This window comes from Dunckerocampus dactyliophorus, chromosome 13 (assembly GCF_027744805.1).
Source record: "Dunckerocampus dactyliophorus isolate RoL2022-P2 chromosome 13, RoL_Ddac_1.1, whole genome shotgun sequence".
NCBI lineage: Eukaryota > Metazoa > Chordata > Actinopteri > Syngnathiformes > Syngnathidae > Dunckerocampus > Dunckerocampus dactyliophorus.
In genome coordinates this window covers 15,823,933-15,848,088 of record NC_072831.1, presented here as the reverse complement: position 1 = coordinate 15,848,088, position 24,156 = coordinate 15,823,933, and the positions used below count along the sequence as shown (strand labels likewise).

The window sequence follows — 24,156 nt, the reverse complement described above, 5'->3', positions numbered from 1 at the left end:
CTTTTAATTTGTCATATACAGTATGTGTAATATTTTATAGCAAATGCTAACTGGACGTAATACATGAAGTGTATGTATAATGAACGCTGAGTAGCTATTTTCACTGACATACTACACAGTTTATGTACACAACTATTGAGGAATTATGCGTAATTGTCTTTATTGCCATATTGACTTAAATTGTCAATTACTGAATAATATCAACTATTTTGATGACCTGTAAACTTTGAAATTGTGACTGTGAAATACTAATCATTAGTATTTAGTACAGTGCTTGCAAAGTTTACCGGTTAGATTTTATGTATGCTATATGTTTTATAGTAAGAGGAAGATCATTTTGATTGTGTGCACAACTGATACACATGTACGATGTACATAAGTCATATTTACTCATACTAAATATATATATATTCTCTGTTTGTAGTAGGAGGTAGATCTTTGGGACATGGTCATACTAAAAGTAGCCTACAGGCTGTGGGCACCCCTGTGCTATACAGACACATATATAGCCTACTATTTACATATTTACAACAATTAGTTTAAAATACAACAATAGTTTAAAAATCGGCCGCACGGTGGTCTAGTGGTTAGCACGTTGGCCCATACAGGAACAGCCTGGAGATCGGGAAGACCTGGGTTCGATTCTCCCCTGGGCATTTCTGTGTAAAGTTTGCATGTTCTCCCCGTGTGCGTGTGGGTTTTCTCCGGGCACTCCGGCTTCCTCCCACATTCCCAAAAACATGCAGGTGAGGTTAATTGGCGACTCAAAATTGTCCATAGGTATGAATGTGAGTGTGAATGGTTGTTTGTCTATATGTGCCCTGCGATTGGCTGGCGACCAATCTAGGGTGTACCCCGCCTGTCGCCCAAAGTCAGCTGGGATAGGCTCCAGCATGCTCCCGCGACCCTAATGAGGATGAAGCGGTATAGAAAATGGATGGATGGATAGTTTAAAATAAAATATCAAATATCATAAAAACGTTTCACGAGAAAAGGCAGAGAGAAAGGTATTTAAAGTTCATTAATGCATTTGTTGTTCAAGCCTGTGAAAACGACCCTAATGTTGACATTACCACCAGCAGTAAATTTAAATCTTTTTTTTTTAAAAAAAGTCCTGCCTCAGTGACGCAGCAGCACCACAACACAGCGGCGGCAGTCCGCCTCCCATACCAGCCCACTATCAGAGCTTTCGCCTTCGCCGCTATATCCATCCGGTGCTGGCGAGACAGGGACCACAGCTCGCGTCGATAATGGCTGCATTAGCTGTGGCCGGCTGCATTAAGATCACCTCCACTCCTCTTTGCCCTCTCCCCTGGTGCAAGTCTTGTGTTCATGTTGTAAAAGTGTGCTTATTTGTGCCTACAGTATATATGCTAAGGTTTTTTGACAGTCCCACACTGTACTCCCCATAGGAGCTTTGTTTGGAATTGTCTTTTTTTCCCTCCCCTCTCCTCCTGGTGTTCCCTTTCCTCTCCCGCCTACCCTCCAGTCTTATTGTATAGTATGTTGTATATGTAAGGACAGATGATTGCACCATTCCGCTTGTACCTCTGTATAAGTGGCGAGTAAAGGCTGATTCTGATCATGTTGTAGGTGATTATTTTGTGTATAACTACAACCATCACATTTTACATTGTAGATTTATGTGCAATTACTTTGTCCATTCACTAACTTTTCCGACCCTTAAACAAACAAAAAAAACACAAAAATAATATATTTACATATCGTCGTAGTTTTTTAAAACATTTGAGAAAACAAAAACATAAACACATGGAGTTGATTCACTTAAGAGGCATTATTAGCTCCATGTAATAAATATCCCTTAATAGTAATACATTTCAAACAATCAGATCATGATTGAAATATTCTGGTATTTTGTAAAGAATGAATAGTTTTTGGACTAATGGTACAGTATATGCGTATAATAATCTCTCACAGAATCTAAAATAAGCAAACATTATTTTACAATTTACACCAGTCATTTCTTACATAAAAAGGCCACTTAATATGGCCATAAGGTATTCCAGTTCCAACAAACTAACAGTGTAATCAACATTTTTTTAGTATCAGATATCAACAATTGCAAATATCTCTGGTTCTTCCTTGTCATGGATTTGCATTGCCGAGTATGTAATGGCTTTCACTTCTGTACCCTAGAATGACAAACAGTCTTACTGTATGCTTTATTTCATTTTCGCTTTGTCATTTTACTCTGAACAGCCTTATAGCAGAGTTCTTACCTGTGGATGCTTCACCAGGGAGAATTCTTCACCCCACCTTTAACACACACATAGAGGAACAAAAATGGTACAAGATGATAGGATTCAAGAGACTACAAGATATCTGTCACATTTTTATGAGGAGCTCAACATACTTACCCAATGGAGCGGATCTTAAAGCGCATTCTGTCTATGTGCAAAACTTTGACTTCCTGCCAGGAAAAACATTTAATGAAGCCATGCAGTATTTAACACAATAATGTGGTGTATGTGCCTGCACATTACATGACTAACTGTAAAATAACGGTCTACGTGTTAAATGATTGGCAGTCTACCTGCATTACAACTTAACTGATTTGTGTTAGTATAAATCCAACCTATGCTGAACATCCTTTTAAGCAATTTCTCTTTAATATACTCACCCTTGGAATAAAGAAGGCATCTGCACTAAACTTGTACAGCCAGTCATCTAGGAAGTGGAAGAGCAGAGATTCCATGTCTTCCCCTGTAAACGGCCGGGAGGAACTATTACTAATTGTACAGTATCAATCATTTTGATTGGAATACCATCATCTGTGCTCTCACCTTCTGACTCCACTTCAACAGTATCAATCGGCTCAACTGTTTCCGTGTCCGTCATGTAGCCAAACATGCCCATGGCACATTGCTCAAAGGCTTCCTCCAGAGAGTTCCCCCAGGAATGGATTCTTGGAAGGGAGATCATACATTAACAAACACGTTGCAGTGCTTATCACCCAAAAATAGTCAAATCTGGTGGTAATTTAGCCACGATAAAACACTCACTGTACATCTGCTGTGTGATCCAAGTCTGTAATAAACAAACACATGGTTGTCAGCTTAGACAATGTTCGTTTTAGTTACTGTGACTATTTTAAATGTCCTCCAGGGGTGCCACCAAGAATTCTGGGCCCCATGAAAAAAATAAATAAATCACATTGTCCCCCACCAGGCGGCGATTGTTGCGACATATATTTTTTGAGGGCCCCTAGTAACTTTTCACCTCGGTGCCCTTGATTTAAAATTTTGGTATGGATTCGATCCAAGTAAATACAGTCCAGGGCTAGTAATGCCGATACAAATACTGATGCCAATGCTTGTAACTTGGATTTTGTAATTTTGTCTTTAATTAGTTGATTGTGATTAGAAAACAGAAGAAAAACACAACAGAGAGATTTTAAGCAGACAAAAAATATTTTGTGAACAAACTTATTTGTGAGCACTTTAACAATATCTAAGTAATAAGACAATGTAATAGCGGTGCCATGACACACCCAACTCACCAGACGGGACGATGCACGAGATTGGGTCCACGAAAACGAGACGAGACAAGGTGAGATTTTAACTTTTATTTTAAGAACAATGAAAAAAGTACAATGAAAAAATATGACCGGACAAACAAACTTTTTGTATTTAACCAAGTCACAAAACAATGTACAGTAGGTGCGTTTTGAAAGGTTTATTGTCCCACAAATTGACGCAATAAACAATATTATTGTCAAAATTTTTTGAGACCAAATAAACCACAGTTATAATAAATAACAATATATCATAATAATGGAACATTTCCTTTAATATGTCATCTTTCACTGTTGTAAGTTTGTGGACTTGGCATTCGTAACATGTATTTTTTCACAAGCAATCCGTATTGTTTGCCAAATGTTTGCATCATTTCTTGAAATGCTGGCTTTTGAACTATATTAAAGAGCAGCATTTCTTTTGTGCTGACTTTTCGTGAACGCACACAATTTTGCACGATTCTGTTTGTATTTACTTTGCTGACCAAATGCCTCCGTGAGTGTTGACTGTCAGAACGAAGGCTTTGCATCTCCATGTGTTGTTTTTTCCCCAGATGGGAAAACTTAGGCCGAGTGGATATGTCAGAAGCGGGCAAGTTTGTGGTGTTGCCTTTTACGTTGCTACCGCTTTCGATTAAATTCGGCATACTGGCTCATTCATGTTGATGGGCTCGTCCTACTTATTAATATTCCCACATGGGGGCTGTGACATTTGGCTTTGCAAGCACCCTCCTAATTTCTACTACAGTATGTTATCTTGCATTGCTCCTCACGAGGCTCCACTCTTTTGCTGTGTGTATGCTAGCGCCCCCGCCTCCCCCACATAGACAAAGCGACTGTATGACTGACAAGAGGTGTCACTCTGTTCGCCATTGTAATGCGAAGCGTATAGGTGCTGAACTAATGCACAGAGTGAATTCTCTTCATGCCTGTTTGGAGGCGAGAGACCAGAAAAACAGACACACATGCACTATCTGAACACATCAAGTTCATTTTCTTTCTTGTGATTAATTTATTTTTTTCTGAACAAAAAATCTTGTCACTTTTCAATGTTGCGATATCGGTGACACCCCTACAATGTAACAATATCAAGAAAATACAATTATTGCCTTCATGCCTTTTATTACATATAACTGTGTCAATCACGTTCATCAGGCAAAAATAACTCAACAAAAAAACTATTGGCTGCAATTGAAATCATTTGGCTTTTTGCCCCCAAAGCCCTCTAAGATTAGCTCTTATTAGCTGTAATAATAGCTCTTATTCCCCGATTTTACAATAACAATATATAAATATAACAATACAAACAATGTATCAATTTGAACACAACAAAAATATACACTGTAGTTGCGAAATAATAATAGATAACGGAAGAATATCTGTCTCATCGCGCTACTATCGACCCAGTACAATATGTCGTGTCGATATTGAATATTTTGATCGATCCATTCATTCTTAGTCTTTCTTGAAAACACGTGTCAAACTCGTGCCATGGAGGGCCGACACACTACAGGTTTTCTCTCAGTTTCTCAAGCAGGTGATTTAATTGATGAGCTGCTTCCCTCAAACTAAAGGAGCCGTTGAGCATTAAAGTCACCTGCTTTAGTGACTGGGTTGAGAGATAACCTGCAGTGTCTCCGCACTCATTGCACGAGTTTGAACCGTACATAATGATGACAATTTAAGCTAGCTCTTCTACCATCACAACATTTCACTCACATTCATACTTCTTGTCGATGGGTGGGTATTTTGATTTGGTTTCTTTCTGTGCCTCTGTCAGGTCTAGCTGACGGTCGTCCATTTGGATCACAAATCGTGTATTGTTTAAAGAGATTGCCAAACGAAACTTTCAGCACAGACTGGGTTTCAACATGGAAGGTGGGCGGAACGCTGAAGCTGTGTCGCACTTCCGGTTCAGTTTTCCGTCTACACCGATTGGCTAATGGTCTTCCATGGAGTTGGCGCCATTGCAAGCGCTCGTGCTACCTTCAAAGCGCTCTCCCTTAAAATAGGCATTTTGTACAAGTATTAGCTGTTAAACAAGGACATGATGGCCGACAAAGACGGTAAGGCTGCCGACTCTTCTAATTTACTTGCCGAAACCGTGTTTGGGGACGCCCGGTAAGATGTAAACTGTGAGACTAGTTGGACCGGTGTTGGCGCGTCTGCCCGCATCTCAGTTCATTGTTACAAACTAGCGAGCTAGCTGTTAGCTACTGTAGCGTGAGCTGCCACGAGAGTGCTAAATAAGCAGGTTTTAATGTACTAATGCGTGGAAATAGTTTGTTCTACTTGGAACTGTGGCTTGTGCCCACGTTCTTGTTGGGGGCTGTGTCGCAGTTGTGCATTTAGTCAGCTTGCTGTAGCAATGTGAGTTGTTAGCTTAATAAACCTTACAGCTAATTAACAAGTGAGGCACTGTCTAGCTGCTGTATAACCAACCCGTCAGTCCTGTAAATAAATCACTTGTACCATGTCAACCTTTCTAATGTCACTACGTGTCTGGTATCCCATGAGCCAATTATTTATTTGATGCATTAAATGATATTAAACTGTGATGTCAAACTTTGACACGTTCAATTCTGCCATTTTAAAGTGTTTTGCTTGTTTTGGTCTATCCACAGCTGCATTTGATGATGCTGTAGAGGAGAGGGTAATCAATGAGGAGTACAAGATCTGGAAAAAGAACACCCCTTTTCTCTATGACCTGGTCATGACCCATGCCCTGGAGTGGCCCAGTCTCACTGCCCAGTGGCTGCCAGATGTCACCAGGTATTTGAAGAACACCTGCATTAAAATGTAGCAAGAAAAGCAAATTTGACCTACTTTTCATTTTGTCCTTTTTCACAGACCTGAGGGAAAGGACTACAGTGTGCACAGGCTGGTTCTAGGGACACACACTTCAGATGAGCAGAATCACCTTGTGATTGCTAGCGTTCAACTTCCCAATGACGATGCCCAGTTTGACGCATCACACTACGACAGTGAAAAAGGAGGTAAGCCATATTGTAGGAATGTTATGTTGTCTCAAAATATAGCACTGTGCAATTTTTTTTAGGTTGACAGTCGTGCTGCCATATGATAAAAAGCGATATTTGTAATTCCTTTATTTTCTCTAGTAATTATATTTATTTGCACATCATAAACGGCAAAAAAAGGAAACACAATTTACATCATTGTGCATGAGAGGATGGAAGCCAAAAGAGGCTTATGTGAATATCCATCCATCTTCTATGCCGCTTATCCTCACTAGGCTCGCGGATATGCTTGAGCCTATCCCAGATGACTTCTGGCAAGAGTCATGCCTGGTTTTTGGAATGTGGGAGGAAACCGGCGTATCCGGAGAAAACCTAACCCACGCACGCACGGGGAGAACATGCAAACTCCACACAAAATCCATCGGAGATTCGAAACCAGATCTTCCCGATATCCTGACTGTGTGGCCAACGTGCTAACCACTAGGCCACCAAGTGGACCCGCTTATGTGAACACCTCCCCAAAATTACACAGTACACGCTGAAAAAGTAAAAACATTAAAAATACAAATCCAATTAGAAATCCTCAAATACAAATCAAATAATATACAGTCTTATATTTTTCTGTTAGAGTCCTTTTCAGATGATTTTAAATGAAAATAAAGACTGTTGATTGAAGTTCAGGACACAAATTATTCCAAAGATGCGGTCCAGGGTATTTTAGAGAATAGTGACTGACAGAAGTACGACAATAAGGAAGATAAAATTTACTTGAATATTGTGTTGGATAATTGTGAATAATGGAAGACAACATAAAAAAAGTTCTGGAATACTTTAGGAAGACATGAGGTAAATGAACATATTTGTACATGAAGACACAGATCTGGTAAATATTCACATCAAAAACAGAAGTTTGACATTTTTTTGAAAAGCGGAGCAGATGAGTCCAGTTTCAGAAAAACGGATCATTTTTTTTATTTCTTTTGAATTAGGAAAATCTTGTTAAGATGAGTGGGACAGTTGCGGCCCGAGCAGAATTGCAGTAAGTAATGTACAGATAAATGAAGCAATGATAAAAAAAACAGGAATGATTTATCAGTGAACGGACTCTCTACTCAAGATGCCAATTGACTTCATGTTTTTTTTTTACAGACCAGATCAATGTGTTTTGAACTCAATTTTTCATCTACAATGACACCTAAGAAATTAATATGAGAAACCGGAGTTATTTCAAAGTTATATGTATATATTTCATTGGATTCTTTTATTATACTTATTTTGTTTTGTTTTCCAAAATAAAATAAAATAAAATTTGATTTTTGGGTATTGAGTTCATTCATCTGAAACCATCTAGAAACAGATGACAATTCTTCATTTACTTCTCATCGGTGTATTAAAATGTTTTCATGTGATATAACCAAATATGTTTCATCAACGAATAAGAGAGGCAGCAAATCGCACATTTTTACAGACCATAGGAAGATCATTGATTTACTTAAAAAACAAAAAAATAGAGGGGCCCAAGAATTGAACCCTGAGGAACCCCACACATTATCCTAGCTCTATTTGAATTGTGTTTGTTGAATAATACATACTGTTCTCTATCTTTTAGATAATCCTGTAACCATCTCAAGGCAACATCATGAAATCCATAATTTTGTAGTTTTTGCAATGAGAATATGATGATCAACTGTATCAAATGCTTTGGATAAATCTAAAAATATACCAAGATATATTTTTTTTGTTATCTGTTGAGATTTTATGAACAAACTGTGAAAGAGCCATTTCTGTTGACATGTTTTTTCCAAATCCATATTGGTGGTTGTATAGTATATTGCTTCCGTCCAAATGTTTTATTATTCTTGCATACACTTGCTTCTCCATTACTTTAGGAAAAAAAGGGTAAGATAGCTATAGGGCGGTAGTTTGTGAATATACTGCAATTACCAGATTTGAACAGTGGTATTACTTTGGCTACTTTGAGGTCTCTTGGTACAACACCTGATTTGAAAGATAACGATATAATATATAGTATGTCAAAGGTTCGATACTAGAGGAAACGACTTCCTTAACAAGCCTGCTCTTATTTCATCATGTCCTGCAGAGGAGTCTGTCATTCTAAGCATGATGGAAATTACTAAGAATACTGAGAAATTATCTGAATAATCTATATTTTGAGCTAAGGAGGGGCCAATGTTGCCCCATTGCCTTACTGCTTTACTGTGCTGTGGGTCATGATCAGTAACTATCGTGGTGGTTTAAGCATTTGCATAAAGCTTTTAAAGTTATTTTTGTTCTCCTTTTTTCAGTTATAGATATGTTCTTTATGTGTTTCAGAGTTTGGTGGGTTTGGTTCCGTAAGTGGCAAGATAGAGATTGAGATCAAAATCAATCACGAGGGAGAAGTCAACAGAGCCCGCTACATGCCTCAGAACCCTTGCATCATCGCCACCAAGACCCCCACCAGTGATGTGCTGGTCTTTGATTATACTAAGCACCCATCCAAGCCAGGTGACAATCAGACCAGACTTTTCAATCCTGTATTAACTGGTGTGTTCTCTTTTTAACATTTATATTGTGTCATACTAGACCCCTCTGGAGAGTGCACTCCAGACCTCCGCTTGAGAGGTCACCAGAAAGAGGGTTATGGCCTCTCCTGGAATCCAAACCTAAGTGGCTGCCTGCTCAGTGCTTCTGATGACCATGTGAGTAAGCGCTGTGTGGCTGTCTTACCTTGACAAGTTCAACTGTTCCTTTTTTAAAAACTGTTCTTGCCAAGTTCTGTAGTTTCTTAACCATGTCTGCTTTATATTGGCAGACTATCTGCTTGTGGGATATCAGCACAGTGCCTAAAGAGGGAAAGATTGTGGATGCCAAGACCATCTTCACAGGCCACACTGCTGTTGTGGAGGATGTCTCCTGGCACCTGCTTCATGAGTCACTCTTTGGTTCTGTGGCCGATGACCAGAAACTCATGATGTAAGCCAAGTTGTCAAGATCAGAGCATAAAGTGATTGCTTTAAAACTGATTTTGTATTTATTTCTTTGAACAGCTGGGACACACGGTCCAACAACACCTCCAAGCCCAGCCATGCAGTGGACGCTCACACTGCTGAGGTCAACTGCTTGTCTTTCAATCCCTATAGTGAGTTCATCCTGGCCACAGGCTCAGCAGACAAGGTGAGTCTGCCCTCCCGATACCAGTCACTATTGTCATTATCAATGGTAATTGATTATTTGAATGTCTTTTTTTAGACTGTAGCTCTGTGGGACCTGAGGAATCTGAAACTGAAGCTGCACTCATTTGAGTCTCACAAAGATGAGATCTTCCAGGTAAAAATTCATGTGACGAATAAATGGAGTCCTTCTTTGTTTGAATAACATTAAATTATACTGGGAAAGCATGTCAGTAGTTAGGCTAGTCAACTGTTTAGCTTTTGTAGTGAGACTATATTTGTAGAAATGAGACATTTGTACCACCTCTGGAAAAATAGGTGCAGTGGTCTCCTCATAACGAAACCATCCTGGCCTCCAGCGGCACAGACAGGAGGCTAAACGTGTGGGACTTAAGTAAGATTGGAGAGGAGCAGTCTCCTGAGGATGCAGAAGATGGACCACCTGAGCTGCTGGTGAATTTCAACTATGTTTAAAAAAAAAAAAAAAAAAAAAAAAAAAAAGCTTGAATGTTATGTGCCTAACAGACGTGTTCTTTCTTAAGTTCATCCATGGTGGACACACGGCAAAGATATCAGACTTTTCTTGGAACCCCAATGAGCCATGGGTTATCTGTTCTGTGTCAGAGGACAACATCATGCAAGTGTGGCAAATGGTAATAGTTGTGCTTAACACCGTGTTGGTTGGTTTTAAATAGGAATACAATAAAAATTAAAAAAAAATGACATTCTTTCATGTTTTTTCTTCTACAGGCAGAAAACATCTACAACGACGAGGACCCAGAAGGAGCAGCAGATTCGGAGGTCCAAGCATGAATCCATTCAACACATTTTTGACTTGCTTGTTGAAATAATCCAATTCCATTGTTGGGTGCACACGCACATGTTTTTAATATTCATTTTGGACTCAATGTTTTGGGGGGGAATCATAAAATGCTCTTGTGGTGTATTTAAAATCTGTCTGGATTGGGCTGACTTTTAGATCTTAGTTTGTCATGATCCCAGCTATTCAACCCTGATGTGATGAAACTATCAAAGAGTTGTCCATCATTCCAGCGTTTTGTTTTTTTTTGGATGGTTTTATTATTCATATCTTTTTCTGGAATCTGTTAGTTGTGCGCAACACATTTCTACTGAGATCCATTTTTATAAACAATGTACATACGTAGGTTTTCACTTTGTGCAAAAGAAGTAGTCAGAATTTCCAGCTTGTGTGTTGCGTCTCGTCCACATTTGTTCCCTTCTGTGTTTCCTCCGGTTTGTCTGTGCTGCATCAGAACTCTTGTGTACTTAAGTATATTCATAATAAATATTTGCCGTAAATTGGTGTGCTTCATAACCCAGCATGTCGGCAGAAAAAGTACAAAAAAAAAAAAGTTAAGGCCTTTTACAATGCAAGAGTTAATATTTTATATTGGTTTGACACAGAATGACATGTAAAGCAGTTCACTGGTCTGGTCAGAATTAAGTGGACTGGCAAGTAGCATCTTCGGGATGTTCCTTTGTAGGAGCTTCACTTGGTTTATCACAGAGTCTGGACAAGAAAGACAATACTCATTAACGTCATGCATTGTCAAAAATATATATTGTGCTAGTTTTAATAGTTTGCCCAATGTACTTTTTCTCAATGTAACTACACTTGCAGTAGTTGCTGTAGTTCATTTCAACAGCACTTCTCAGGGATTTGCAATGTCAAGCTTGTTAAAAACCCACCTGAGTTGTGCCAGCTCTTCTAAAATATCATTTGTGAGTGTCTGCAAGTCTCTTGTATGTCTTTTTTGAATCTCTAACTCCATGACCAGTTTCCTCACAGCCTTCTGTAATTCCTCTTCAACCTCCTGAGCGGAGAAGCAGTTTGTATCAAGAATCCTAATATATGTTAGTCTAGATACACTGTATACTGCTGTACCTTGTGTTGTGTGATCATCTCCTCCCTTTCTTGCTCCATCAGGCTGATTGTTCGCTCCATTGAAGATCTCTTCTCCACCAGTCTCTGTGCCTCCTCTTTCAGGATCCCCAGTTGAGCCCTCAGGCCCACTGCCTGATCCTTACTCATTCTTAAGGCCTTCTCTCCAAACTGCCTCCTCTTCAGGAGTGATATGAGTCGAGGCTCATACCAGCCCTCCAACTCCTTCATGTTGATGCTGAGTCGTCGCTGCAGGCGGACAGAGGCTTGGCGGCACTGGCTGACATCGCTCATGGCTCTCGGTCTGTAGGGCTTTTTGGCATGATGCTTCAAAATGTTGAGCTGGTTCCGGTGGGCGTCCTGCAGCTGAAACAACTCCTCTGTCAAGCTTTGGACATCGGCCTTGAGCTCCTCCTATGACAAATGCGTAAAAGTGTTTGAAAGTGCCTCATGCCTAAACCTGGATCTTATTCCAATTGAACTGTACAATGTCTGGGACAGCAGAATTAAGATTGATTTACTTTTTAACTATAAGACGACCTTTCTTTTTCAAGGCTACAAAAAGTAAGGATCGGGCAGCTCTTGTGGCATATTGTATGACATAAATCAAATATTCCAAACCAAAATGCTGTTTGCGGGGTTGAATACGTTGGTTATGTTGATATTTTATTGAATTTTTACAATGTGAATATGTGACGTGCACTAATGTAAACTTGCAGGCATGTTTGAAATAAACCAAACCATTACCATATTTCCCAGCTTAGATTTCATGGAAAGCTTCTAAAATATACTTTTAAAAAGCACTGTTATTACACACCAGTGCAACATGAAATGTCACAGTGGGTTATAACAGGACATGATCACGCAGGCCCAAGACGACCAGAGTCCTACCTTTGTAAGTGCTGCCTGAGCCACCTGGTACTCTTGTTCAGCCAGTGTCACTTGACTCCTGATGCAGTCTCTGGCAGTGATGAAGAGTTTCCTTTTCACCTGCTGCACTTCCTCTAACACAACCATGTAATCCATCTGAGCTAGTGTGACCATCCTCCACTTCTCTACGAGCTTTCCTCTCAAGTGCTCCACAACTCTCATCATGGGCTCATGCAGAAACAGGAGCTCTTTTATCAACTCATCCCTCCGCATCTCCAAACGGGACACCTGCTGGATGCATTGCTCAAAAATCTGTCCAAGGCTTTCCATGTCTGGCCCCTCCATCTTTGGAATGTTGTCAATGTCCAACTTGGCATCGCTGTTTTGTCTAATATCTTCAACAAATGTGAATTCCGTGTGTGACTCCTGAGTAGGTGCCGACCGTGCCGTGTCTTTCCCAGCGTCCATTGATGTGTAATTTTCCATGACGACTGCAAGACCAGCCAGGAGACAGAGGAAAGTCATTAATCAGTTGATGATGAAAGAATCACACTCGTAAAAGATTAGATTAACGGATCAATTTACTCACGAAATCACCCTTAAATCACCCATATTCAAGTACAAAAACATTTCAAATGAATCTGAATACAGGTTATGTTATTCGTACTCACTCGGTTTGTAAAAGCAAACGGTAAAAAGAAATCTTTCACTGCTTCAGAGCTCTCCCTGCTTGTTTATGTCTCTAGTAAAACTGGGACCTGCTTTGCACTTATTAATAACAACTGGAGTCAGAGTGGAAACATTATCCTTGGCTTAGGCAGACGTCTGTCTGACCCCCACAGGGGATCAAATAAGGCTGTTAGTGCCTCTTGTAGAACAAGCCTACACATGACCCCAGAACATACATTATGACCAACCAGGTGACAGAAATGTGATATTTACACTAGTGTAGTATTTTATATGCAGAAAACCTCAAATAGTGTGTCTGGACTATTGGGGCAGCGGCTGTTGTGGCATTAAGGCAAACTGTAGGTGCTTTTACAGTTACTTGAGTTCTTAGACTGCATTAGAATTACGTTATCTACATTCTTTTTTAAAATAATTTTTCACCTCAATGACGTACAAAAAATATCTGTTTGTCTGTACAGTCATGGAAAAAATTATTAGACTGTTTCTTCAGTTTATTGATCCATTTTAATGCCTGGTACAACTAAAGGTACATTTGATAGGACAACTATAATGATGATAACAAATAATAATAATAATAATAAAAGTTTAATTTAAGAGCTGATATCTAGCAACTTCGAGCAACTTCCATGGTTTTCTTGACGTTCTTACATAAATACTTATAGCATTGTACTGCCAAAAATTTAACTCTTATGAGCTATTTTTGTTGTCATCGTTAAATTTTCCAAAGAAAGGAACTTTTAGTTGTATCAGGCATTAAAATGAACAAGAAACTGAAGAAACAAGGGTGGTCTAATAACCTATGTATCTATATGTCTAATTAGGGGTGGGTCATGGACAACAAACAAAAAAAATAATACAAATATGTTGAAAGTATATTTTTGATTGACATCATCTTCTTTGGTATACCGATATTAATTAACCCACCTAAATAATCACCTTATATTATTGATTTTTTGTAGTTGACATTCCTCCTTTGTGCTGTGAAATACATTTTGCACATGTAATTGAGTGTATTTTTGTTTAAAAATATGACATGCATCCCTGGTTTAGTCCATTCAGTCAGCGTTTCAAAAGTGTAATTCTCAAAACCGACCACTAGATGTCCTCCTCACACAGACTACGGGGCCGCGCCCTTACCTGAGCGGCCATCCTCCTACAGGTGGGCCGCTACTAGTCCACTCCAGCGCCACCTTCTTGCCATTTTCCCTCCGCGGCCCGGCGGGGCGTCCTCAGACGGAGCCGCTCTGACAACCGGGAGACATTTGAGCTGACTTCCTGACAAACATCAGCGTCTACGCTCTAGTCCAATAAAACTTCCTGACTCCTTTTGCCTTTTCAGCGGAAATGTTTCACCTGAAGTTTGCCTCTGGTCGGTGAAAGTTTGAAGAGGAAAAAGAAGGCTGCAAATGGAGAGAAGAGGCATTCGTACCTTTAAAGTTTAACAAGGTAGATATCTTCTTTGTTCGTCATTTTACGTGTGTTTTCCCCTCTGCGTCACACACAAACTGATACAAATATTGTGTTGAAAAAAAACGCTAACGTGTTGATTGGAAACACATTGTCCATTGATGGAGTAAAACTCAGGTGTTGCCTTTAACTGCAAGGTGAGAAACCGAGCTGAGAACATTAGGTACTAGTATTGGCACGCATGGAAAAAAAAGTAGGTGTGGGAGATTTGCTTAGCTTGGCCTTGAGGGATACGAAGCAAAGGTAATTTAAGACCTGTCGTGCTTCTCTCATGACAGCAAAGACTATTGTGTTGTTTCCCATCACTGACTTGGTCTGACAGCATGGAGCTCACACACTTGTCTTAAGGTGCGTTCATTTGTCATTTTTCCATCGGTTGTTTGGGCCACAAACAAAAATACAAGTATGAACGCTAAGTAACCACCAAGATCATGTATATATATTTTTTTTACATTTTTGGTCTGCAACAGAGTACCAGACTAAAAGTGTGAATGAACCCTTAATCCATTCAGGGACTGTGTGTGTGTGTGTGTGTGTGTGTGTGTGTGTGTGTGTGTGTGCGCACATCATAATGCCAGACCTGGATTAACTTGATAGAGGTAAATAATGTGTGATGCCTTGTGCTTCTCTGCCTCCCTGCTGCACTTTGGAATTTGAAAGTTGAGGTCTCAATCCAAATTTTGCAAAACAGTGCAGGCAGGTCAAACAGCATGGAAAATATTTTTTAGCTCTTGTACCTGCTGTTAAGGTGAGACATTTGTTTAGAAAGGGTGTGTCACATACTGGTGCTCTTTCTCCACCGGCCTGCCATGCCGGGGCATGTACCCATGGAGATTACAGGTGAATTATGTAATCACCGGAGGCGCAGCAGATGCTTTTGCTTGGAAGGAGAGATACTGTGTATGAAGTGTGAGACAAGATGATGACACAGATGTGGCTACCGGGAAGAAAGCATGAAGTGCTTCCTGGCTCCTTATACGAGACAACCAGTTCAGCTTTGGGAGCCCTAATGGGCCAGGAGAAGTTTACAGGGAGAACAATGGGGTGTTGCAGCAGGGACTCATGATCATGTGTTTGAAAGTAGATTAAGCGTGTGTTTGTGTCATCCTGCAGTGAGAGGAAACTCCAGGCTGATGAGTGTGACTGTTGATCAATAAGATTAGCTGATGAGTAACTCATCAGTGGCTTCTTATCACAAACAATATTTGGTATACAAAAGCATGTTGTTGAATGTTTTGCTACTTATAATGTCTGGCTTTTGTAGAATAAAACGCAATTGGGGGAAACTTTCGACAGAAAGGAAGCTGCTGCGTTTGTGTTTAGTCTGGCTGTGTCCTAAAGCAGAATGTCCAGCTGTGTTCACTGGCGCTAAACAACATAGTCTTGTCTGACCTGTCAACTCCGGGGTCTTAAAGTCCTTATTTTGACCCCTGGCAACCTGTGGAAGCAAAGTAAACATCTTTGCAGTGTCTATGCTTGCTGCAAACTCTCAATACCTCCAGGGAGAATTCACATTTTGAAAGACAAGACAAGAAACACTGATAAGCTTTTGGAAGTTGCATGTTGTCCCTGGTTTCCAAAAACTTGTATTTTAGGTAAAGTGTGGAAGGTCTACACAGTACCCTGCATAAGTATTCACCCGGTTCACTTTTTTCACATCTTGTGACATTATAACCACGTTCCAAAATGAATTAAACCCTTTCCCTTTGGAAAAAAATAAGTTTTGTAGTGTTTGTAAATGTATTCAAAATAAAAAACACACATATCAAGTGTTTCCCACAGGGCTGCTATCTACCTGTGGCATTATGTCGTTGGATAAATAAGGAATCCTACTTTGTGGAAATTCATTTATCACGGTTGGAAGGGATTACTGTAGAGCCTAAGAAAGGCTGTAATGATTTCATCGTAAAATTCATAGCCCCCCCACATTAATTTGGTCATACTCTGACCCGTATTAGCGGGACCAAGCACTCATTCTCTTCAGGCACTCTGTAAGCCACCTTTTTGCTCTGGTAATTCTGACTAAATTAAATCCAATCTACATTTCTTGTAAAGGTAATCGTTTTAATGAATTGCTAGCCTTCAGTGTAATCCGTGCCATTTTGATATGATGAAAATGTCGATGTTGAAATGTTGACTCAAACCAGAACATGCCAATACGTATTACTCTTACTATATGTAAAACTTCACAACAATATGTCGTACACACAGGAACAAATATCAGTTGAAAAAAATGCGAAACACAAGCAGAGTTAATCCAGTGATGCTTGTGAGGAACCCTGGGATCTCGTATGAGAACCCGTGTGACGGCGACTATAAAGATTTGTGCCACTTTAAAAGCAGAACTTTCCCGACCCTAGTGAGGACAAACGGTATACAAAGTGGATGATGGATGGACAACCTCAACGTTAGACCTTCCACTTTGTCCCCACCTCTATCCTTTGTCTTGGCATGGAGGTCAGAGAGGCTCTGAGGTGGTGAAAGGAATAATGGAGGTGGTGACTTCAACAGAGATGGTGGGAGGATAGAAGCCAACTTGGACTGAAGAGTTCCTCTGAGGGTAATTATCAGTCTGTTAGGAATGTAGCTTGCTCCCCTAGCAGACATGCCGTTGCATGGCTATAGCGACCTCGCAGCATGCCAACTTGCATTGCTGTCCGAACCTCAGTCAGCTCACTTACGTAGCTTTTTTTTTTTTTGCTTTATTCATGCTATTGTATACTTACATCATTGTTGTACTTACCCCTGCATTGTCTCTGCTTGATACTTTACCTCCTCTACACCAGACAGACTGCTTGCAGGATTTAAAATTAACTTACAGGAAACTATGGGCCTCCCCGCCTTCTAGCTGTGGCAATTAAAATATTTGTTTTATTGACAGACTTTGTCAATCATCCAGTCTATTGTAATTGCACAGAAGAACTGTTGTTTGTGATAAAAATAAGTAGCTTTTATGTTTTGGTTTGTAACCAATTTAATAATAGAGTTGGAGACAATGGGTGTAACAACAATCGTTTTCACCCCACTAGAATGCTCATTTGGGCATCTACTCATATTAACAAGTAAGAAATATATTGGTAAGGTATGTTTATTTGTTTCAGACATGTCTGAAAAGGAGTAGGAAGAAGCTGAGCTTATATTTAATCCTACCCCTTCCCCATGTCTATTACTGATAATTCATTCACACCATAACTTTTACTTGTTGACATTTACAATATTTCACATTCCGACATTTGACATTGACATATTTTTTCCCACTTCCTGTATATTTACAATCTTCAGGACTTAGCAAGGCAGGCCAGTGCAGCACACTTAAACTTAGACTTAAAAGTTTTGCCCTGGTAAAATTCTGAAGAGAAAATTCTAAAAGTCTGGACTGTCCCTCTTCTACGGGTTTAAGAGCTGTTGTTTGTTCTAAAAAAATTTAAAAAAAAAGGCCTGAGATGTGTCTCAATACGTACATATTTCCACTGCGATGCTCCAACCTGGATGTCACCCTAAAACGATGACTCCGTCACTGGACTAAGTTAACAGCAAACTTTTTCTTGTTTTTTTTCTCAACCAGCACATGATGTAAGTGCATGAGGCTTCATCTGCTAAAATGTTCTCCAGTATAGTTCAAGAATCACTGATGATGTTTTGCTCAAGCTGGTGGTCGGTAATGAGACTGACCAGTTAGGGCGAGGTGACCAGCCCGTTTATACTGGCGACACCAGCTCTTACGCTTACCAGCAACCACTTAGAGCAGAGGTTCCAAACTGAACTTAGCTGGGGGCCTCTGGAGGTAAATCCTGAGTGAGGCTGGGCCACATCAAGTATTCCACAAAAAAGGTATTGTACGAAAGTATAAAAAAAACAAATATTAAATGATTATATATTGTAGCCTCACTGGGAGTGCTTCCCAGCCTGCCACGTGGTACTTGTTTTTGTAAAAAGTTGCTGAAGTTGCAGGTTTAAGGTTAACATAGTAGTTATTTACAGTATTATTCCCTATAGTAGCAGTAGTTGTCCTATGTGTGTTTACTTACCTGATACATGATAGGTTGCAGGTTTAAGGTTAACATAGTTGTTATTTACAGTATTATTCCCTATAGTAGCAGTAGTTGTCCTATGTGTGTTTACTTACCTGATACATGTTGTGCTGTCATTCCTGATCCATCTGTTCATTTGCCAGAGTGACAAGCTCACTGCGAGTTCAGTGTTGGCTATTACTTGCCCAATTAAAGAGCAGATTTCTTTAGGCAAGCTAATGTGCCTCTGACCACCTCTTGTGGGACTTAAGATCACAGACCACACTAATCACTACATGGTTGGTCCCAAGGGCAGCAAGTTTGAGGCCCTTGACTTAGGCTCATCCCTGGTAATGATCTAAGATTATTACCAGTTTTCACTTGTTGCACCCATCTATCTATCTTACAACTAAAATTACTGGTATAATTTGTGACAACATTGTACAAAAAGGACTTGAGCCTCCACTCAGCTTTTTCTGGGCTTAATACTGTATGATGGCGTTAGTTGTTGTAAGTTTATGCACCGGACAAGGTTTCTAAAATGTGCTGTTGAGCACGAGCACTCTCCTGTGTTTGATATTGCACAGAGAAGGCAGGGACTGAAGTATGCATAGCACCAACTCCACATTGCTGAGAAGTTAAACATCTACTGATCAAACAAACCAGTATCAGAAGAAATGGAGCTGCTGGTCTGCTGAAGGCAAACTGGAACAAATCCAAAACTCTTGCTTTGTATTGACCTTACTAATGTGCTGCTTCCCCAGCGCAGAGACAGACTAAGCACATCCAGCTGATCACTGACTGCTATGTTGGGCCATGTGAGGCGCTGCAACTCAAGCACATGTAAATGTGAACATCCCGTGGTTAAATTGAGCTTGCTCTAGTCCAAACAAAGGTGGCGGCCTGCATGTGCTACCACGCCCTCTTGGCAGTGCCTTATCCACACGTAACAGTCTGCTGCATCAGCCTCACTGAGGCTTCAGTTCCTGGAGAACCCTCGCCAAGCATTTTCCCAAAATGGACCTCGCATTGTTCATGTTTATCGGTGTTAATGGAGTGTGATTGCATTTGAGCTTATAAGGAGTGTCTGGCCTCGTCTCAAGTCTGTGGGTATTTTAAAAATGTGGCAGGGTCCAAAAAACCTTCCTCAGTGGTGTTTTTAAAGACGTTTCTGTCGACACGAAAACACATTTGCAGACTAGTCAGGCACCATGATGCCTCTATTCCTCAGTATAGTGACAGATCAGGTGTGCAGCACTGTGTTGAAGTAATATTAATGAACACACGTATTCTGTTAACCAGCTGTACTATACTTTATTGTAGTGTACAGCCTGCATAACAGTAGAGATTTAATATCCACTGAAAAGGACTCCACACAGCCATTATTGTCGAAATAGCTGGCAACATAATTGAGTGCCAAGATAACTGTGCCTTGCCTGCAGTCAATGGCATGGTGGTAAACTAAAGATTCAAGATAAAGGGAAACTATGTTAAATTCATTACTATTGATGCCATAGTAACTCTTATAACACATCTTCATTCTGATCTTCAACAAAATCAAATGTTAGAGCTTTTATAGGAATCTAGGTTTTCCATGGACCATGTGCCACCTCCTATAACGTTTTTCTGTAAATCGGCTTTGTATTTTCTTGGTGCATAATACAGCTATTTTTATCTATCCGATTCTTTACTGTTTTACTATGTACCCTAAATATGTCTTCTTTAATCACAGTGCTTTTAAAAACAGCATTTATATCTGGACTCTACTGCTTTGTAAAAATAAAGGACACATTGTTGTCTTTAAAAGAAGAAAATCTACATGCAAATAATGAAACAAATAATAAGGATAGTAAATCATGATAAATAATAAATAACAACAACAAACAATAACAACAATGAAACAATTAATCCACCCTGGTCAGTTTTGCAAAAAGTCATTTTTCAGTGACCCTAAATTCAGTTTGCATATGGAAGGTGGGAATCGAAGAATATGTTATTTGAAATATGACTATTTGTGTGGACATTGCGTCATTCTACTGTCGTGGTTTTTTGAAAGTCTTTACATAGGGTCAAATAGGCCCTTATGGAACCTCTGAAACGGCTCCTTACCAAGACAACTGCAGTTCAGAAAAGTTGTGGTTGGTATCTTATGGTTTAAATTCCACTTTAAAAAGTGTCGCTGACGAATTCAACCTATTTGCAGATCATTCTTCACACATGTGCTTGAAGTAGCTGTTGTGGGATGAAGATTTGCCTGACCCTCTTCCATTCATGCCTCCGTGCTTTCCTATTGGCAAGGCAGGTGTCACCACTTTGCTTTCTTTACCTGTGGTTACCAGCGTTAGTAAAACGCTTAGAAATGTGGCATAATAGTTAGTAAAAAAAGAGTTGACATAGATCTGCTCTGGAATATGTCCTCAAGCTCCAGAATGGGCAGTTCTCTAGAGTCGGCAGCTACCGTTTCCTAATAATCACCTTTGCAGTTTATTTTATGACAGCATGCAAAACAATAATGAGTCTTTGTTGTGCACACGCTGCTGTTAATGTAGCTATGATAATGCTGCAGGTATATTGACACTGCATCAGGAGTTGCAGTGTGATAGTCTAACAGCCTTTGTGAAGCATAAGTAAACAGCAGGGAGAAGATGAAGCCTGAAGGAGGACCATGGCAGGACTAGAAAAAACACAGGTCATGTGTGTGTGTCCGTGTGAGGGACCGATACCATGCATGAATAATATTGTCGTCTTGCTTAGTCTTCACGACAATCTGATTGATGTGATGTAGGTGATACCAATACATGGTTTTATTAACATGTTTCTTCAAAAATAAAAAAGGTTTTGTAAGTTTGTGTTCGGTATTTTTAACATTGCTTCTGGAAAGCCTTCCTTATAAAGTATGCCCCATTTCTAAGGCACATATTTTGCAAGATGAGCAGAACAAACTATTTGTGCGTTGCATCCATGTAAAATGTGCCAAGTCTTCACAACGTATTCTGCTATTGCTATTGGCTCTTGTTTTAAGCTTCTGGCAACACTTTATAGTTATGTTCAGTGATTTGTCCAGATATTGACAAATATTGGAACTAGGGGTGCACAATAATTATTGGACAGACAATTATCGGGCCGCAGTGAGAAATTATGATGTCATACCGATAAATAGGATGACATCAAAAAATAGCTCAGATAATCGACATTAAAAAAAAGCTCCAAGTCATTGAGATTACCTTTACTGTATGTGGGCTAGTGTGAGGAAGTGAAGCATTCCTTTTCTGTGATGTGCTGCAAATGGCCTGTCGTAACTTTGCCTGAGCTCACTTGTAAACAAGCATGGCATTGATCATGTGGGACTTCTCACTATTCAGAGGAAGACATTTCACCAAATGCTGAAAATACTGTGCAAACATTCCGCAATAACGGAAAAAAACGAGGAGCTTCAACACATCAAACCTTATCGGCCACCTGAAACGCCAGCATCGCTATGACGCCCAGGGCCCCGGGGCTTTTTCCTATCACCACGGCATTTGAAAAGTGCAAAGAAGTTTGCCAGAGACAACCTGAGGGCTAAAGCGATCTGTGATGATTATTATTTTTTATTTATATCACCTTTTATTTTACCAGGTAAGATCAGTTGAGAACAGCTTCTCATTTACAGTGATGACCAGGCAAGAGGCCCTAACAGAAGTAAAAACAAAACAAATACAGTACAGATTAATCCAAAACGATGCCATGCAACCAGTGGGGAATAGACAATGGAAAAATACTAATAACTGCTAGTGTATATCAAGACTAGAAGGGGAATTAACACTTACAACAGTCAGCTAGCGACTGTTGATTTCATAATGGAAATGATGGCGCTGGATGACCAGCCCTTTACCACCGTTGAATTTTTGTTGGCTAGTAAACGCCTTGTAGCCACGGTTTGTACTTCTGAGCCACTGCTATTTTTATTGTGTTATGTTAATAGTAGTGATGTCATTATATTTGGTAAGGACTTGGCATGGGCCGGTTATCGGTTTCAAAGTACACCACAGTATGAAAAAGTTTGTTCAAAAACACAAAAACTGCGCGTCATACCGTTTCTACGATATGGGAAAAAGTGGAGGTCCAGCGCGGCCACTACGTGTCACGTCCTGTGTTATTCCTTCCATGTGTTGCCAAAAGTCGTTAGCTGCCTCGTTAGCATTGAGCGGCGCCGGTGTGACCGCGCTGTTGTCGTCGTTATCTGTCAACACATTACTCACGTCGAGGGTCACCAAATGTGGAGGTGTGATTCAGAACGAGACATGAGTCGAGGATAAGTGGTATAAACTGTTTATTCTCCACCGAACAAGGAACAACCACTTGACATCTCAGTTGCTAAAAACAATCACATGACTTGGAAACGGACGTTTGTGGAAAAGTGCTATGTGCCACTATGAAATAACGTAACATTGAGTTATTTTGTAAGTTATGTTGTGACCTTGAGCCACTTGATTGCAATTATTAGCATTTTTTTTAACTAAGAAAATATTTATTGTGCTGTGACTTAAGTTGCAGGATTATCCACAGTAAACTGCATTGAGAACTGCATTTTATGTCTTTTTTATTTATTTAGAAAAAATTCTGTTATTGTTTGGGATTTATTTTTAATGCATATGTGCCACTTTCATTGTGTTATATTATATGGTTTAAAAATGACTGTTTTGACTTTACTTTTTTCTCTTTTCAATAAAGATATTTCAAAATAACACATTTTAGAGGTGTAATTACAATACCGTGAATCTGTCAAACCGTGAAATTTTTGTCCAAGGTCATCATCCCGTCAGAGTCTCATAGCGGCCCATGCCTGATAAAGACAAATCTACAGGTATAGTTTGTCAAATTCAAGTTTAAGTCGGTCTTACCTTGAAGTGTGCACAAACTACAGTTATTCACAAAGTAGTTACATCTAAATTTAAAAATAATAAATATATAAAGTTAAAAGAAGCAGGAAGTTATCGGCTTGAAAAAAATATATTGTGCATCCCTAGTTGGAATGTAGGGCCAGGGTACATGTGTGATGGTGTGGGGCGGCATCTCCATCAGTGCTGAGGCAGATTGAGATGAGGTTCTGCAGTGGCAATCTCTTATCTTTATAAGTGACAAGGTTCCCCTCCCACAGAGCTGTGTTCATTAGAGTTCACTGAGGAGTGGAATGCCATCCCACAGCAGTGTGTGACCAGGTTGGTGTGACTGTGTATGGTTCGCTACTGAGGCTTCTGAGACTTTGTAATATTAGGATAGAATAATCTGCAAAACAATTCATTGTTCCTTGACTAAAAACCCCCGAAACAAGAGTAAATAACAATGGCAGGATAAGATGTTTGGAATAGGCAGGTAATATTTGCCACATTTTACATGGTGCATTATTTCATGAAAAAGGAAATAAGTAGGTTTTCCAAGGGAGTATTGTTAAGGGAAGCATTGTTACAGCAGAGAAATAATCTACTAAACACCAAGCTTCACAAACTTCTTGTTCTGTTTTTATTAGTTTATGTTGTTACTGTTAAGG

The 24,156-nt window shown here is 39.7% G+C and overlaps 4 protein-coding genes across 5 annotated transcripts in view; 2 read left to right on the top strand and 2 right to left on the bottom strand.

The window, feature by feature from the left end:
• Positions 1-1,471: 1,471 nt before the first annotated feature.
• Positions 1,472-5,418, bottom strand: zbtb8os (zinc finger and BTB domain containing 8 opposite strand). Its single transcript, XM_054796301.1, has 7 exons — positions 5,255-5,418; positions 3,024-3,048; positions 2,805-2,926; positions 2,642-2,724; positions 2,379-2,431; positions 2,241-2,277; positions 1,472-2,153 (listed from the first exon to the last, which is right to left on the bottom strand). The coding sequence occupies exons 1-7, from the start codon at positions 5,334-5,336 to the stop codon at positions 2,067-2,069; spliced, it is 489 nt and encodes a 162-aa protein (XP_054652276.1). The 5' UTR covers positions 5,337-5,418; the 3' UTR covers positions 1,472-2,066.
• Positions 5,419-5,454: 36 nt separating this feature from the next.
• Positions 5,455-11,006, top strand: rbbp4 (retinoblastoma binding protein 4). The gene is made up of 11 exons (XM_054796297.1): positions 5,455-5,601; positions 6,160-6,307; positions 6,386-6,531; positions 8,848-9,021; positions 9,100-9,215; positions 9,329-9,489; positions 9,564-9,690; positions 9,766-9,843; positions 10,005-10,139; positions 10,229-10,339; positions 10,437-11,006. The coding sequence occupies exons 1-11, from the start codon at positions 5,583-5,585 to the stop codon at positions 10,497-10,499; spliced, it is 1,278 nt and encodes a 425-aa protein (XP_054652272.1). The 5' UTR covers positions 5,455-5,582; the 3' UTR covers positions 10,500-11,006.
• A 105-nt stretch (positions 11,007-11,111) lies between these two features.
• LOC129192712 (syncoilin-like) lies at positions 11,112-12,945 on the bottom strand. Its single transcript, XM_054797009.1, has 3 exons — positions 12,481-12,945; positions 11,593-12,003; positions 11,112-11,217 (listed from the first exon to the last, which is right to left on the bottom strand). The coding sequence occupies exons 1-3, from the start codon at positions 12,943-12,945 to the stop codon at positions 11,209-11,211; spliced, it is 885 nt and encodes a 294-aa protein (XP_054652984.1). The 3' UTR covers positions 11,112-11,208.
• Positions 12,946-14,347: 1,402 nt separating this feature from the next.
• Positions 14,348-24,156, top strand: part of LOC129192269 (uncharacterized protein KIAA1522 homolog) — a 43,775-nt gene continuing 33,966 nt past the window's right edge. Inside the window, exon 1 of one of the 2 annotated variants that reach the window (XM_054796106.1) lies at positions 14,348-14,595. Coding sequence is in view for 1 of the 2 variants with exons in the window: in XM_054796105.1 (XP_054652080.1) it covers positions 20,898-20,924 (27 nt within the window). In the remaining variant the exon portion in view is untranslated. Of the gene's footprint in view, positions 14,596-20,853; positions 20,925-24,156 lie in introns of those variants that run through there. The other variant, XM_054796105.1, reaches the window with a different exon arrangement.

Coding starts and splice junctions, on each gene's coding strand:
- zbtb8os (XM_054796301.1), bottom strand. CDS start 5,336: ATGGACGACCGTCAGCTAGACCTGACAGAGGCACAGAAAGAAACCAAA. Junction 3,049..5,254: donor CATCGACAAGAAGTATGAAT/GTGAGTGAAATG, acceptor TGTTTATTACAG/ACTTGGATCACACAGCAGAT. Junction 2,725..2,804: donor TGTTGAAGTGGAGTCAGAAG/GTGAGAGCACAG, acceptor GGCCGTTTACAG/GGGAAGACATGGAATCTCTG.
- rbbp4 (XM_054796297.1), top strand. Junction 9,022..9,099: donor TAAGCACCCATCCAAGCCAG/GTGACAATCAGA, acceptor GTGTCATACTAG/ACCCCTCTGGAGAGTGCACT. Junction 10,340..10,436: donor TCATGCAAGTGTGGCAAATG/GTAATAGTTGTG, acceptor TTTCTTCTACAG/GCAGAAAACATCTACAACGA.
- LOC129192712 (XM_054797009.1), bottom strand. CDS start 12,945: ATGGAAAATTACACATCAATGGACGCTGGGAAAGACACGGCACGGTCG. Junction 12,004..12,480: donor CTCAGGCAGCACTTACAAAG/GTAGGACTCTGG, acceptor CATTTGTCATAG/GAGGAGCTCAAGGCCGATGT.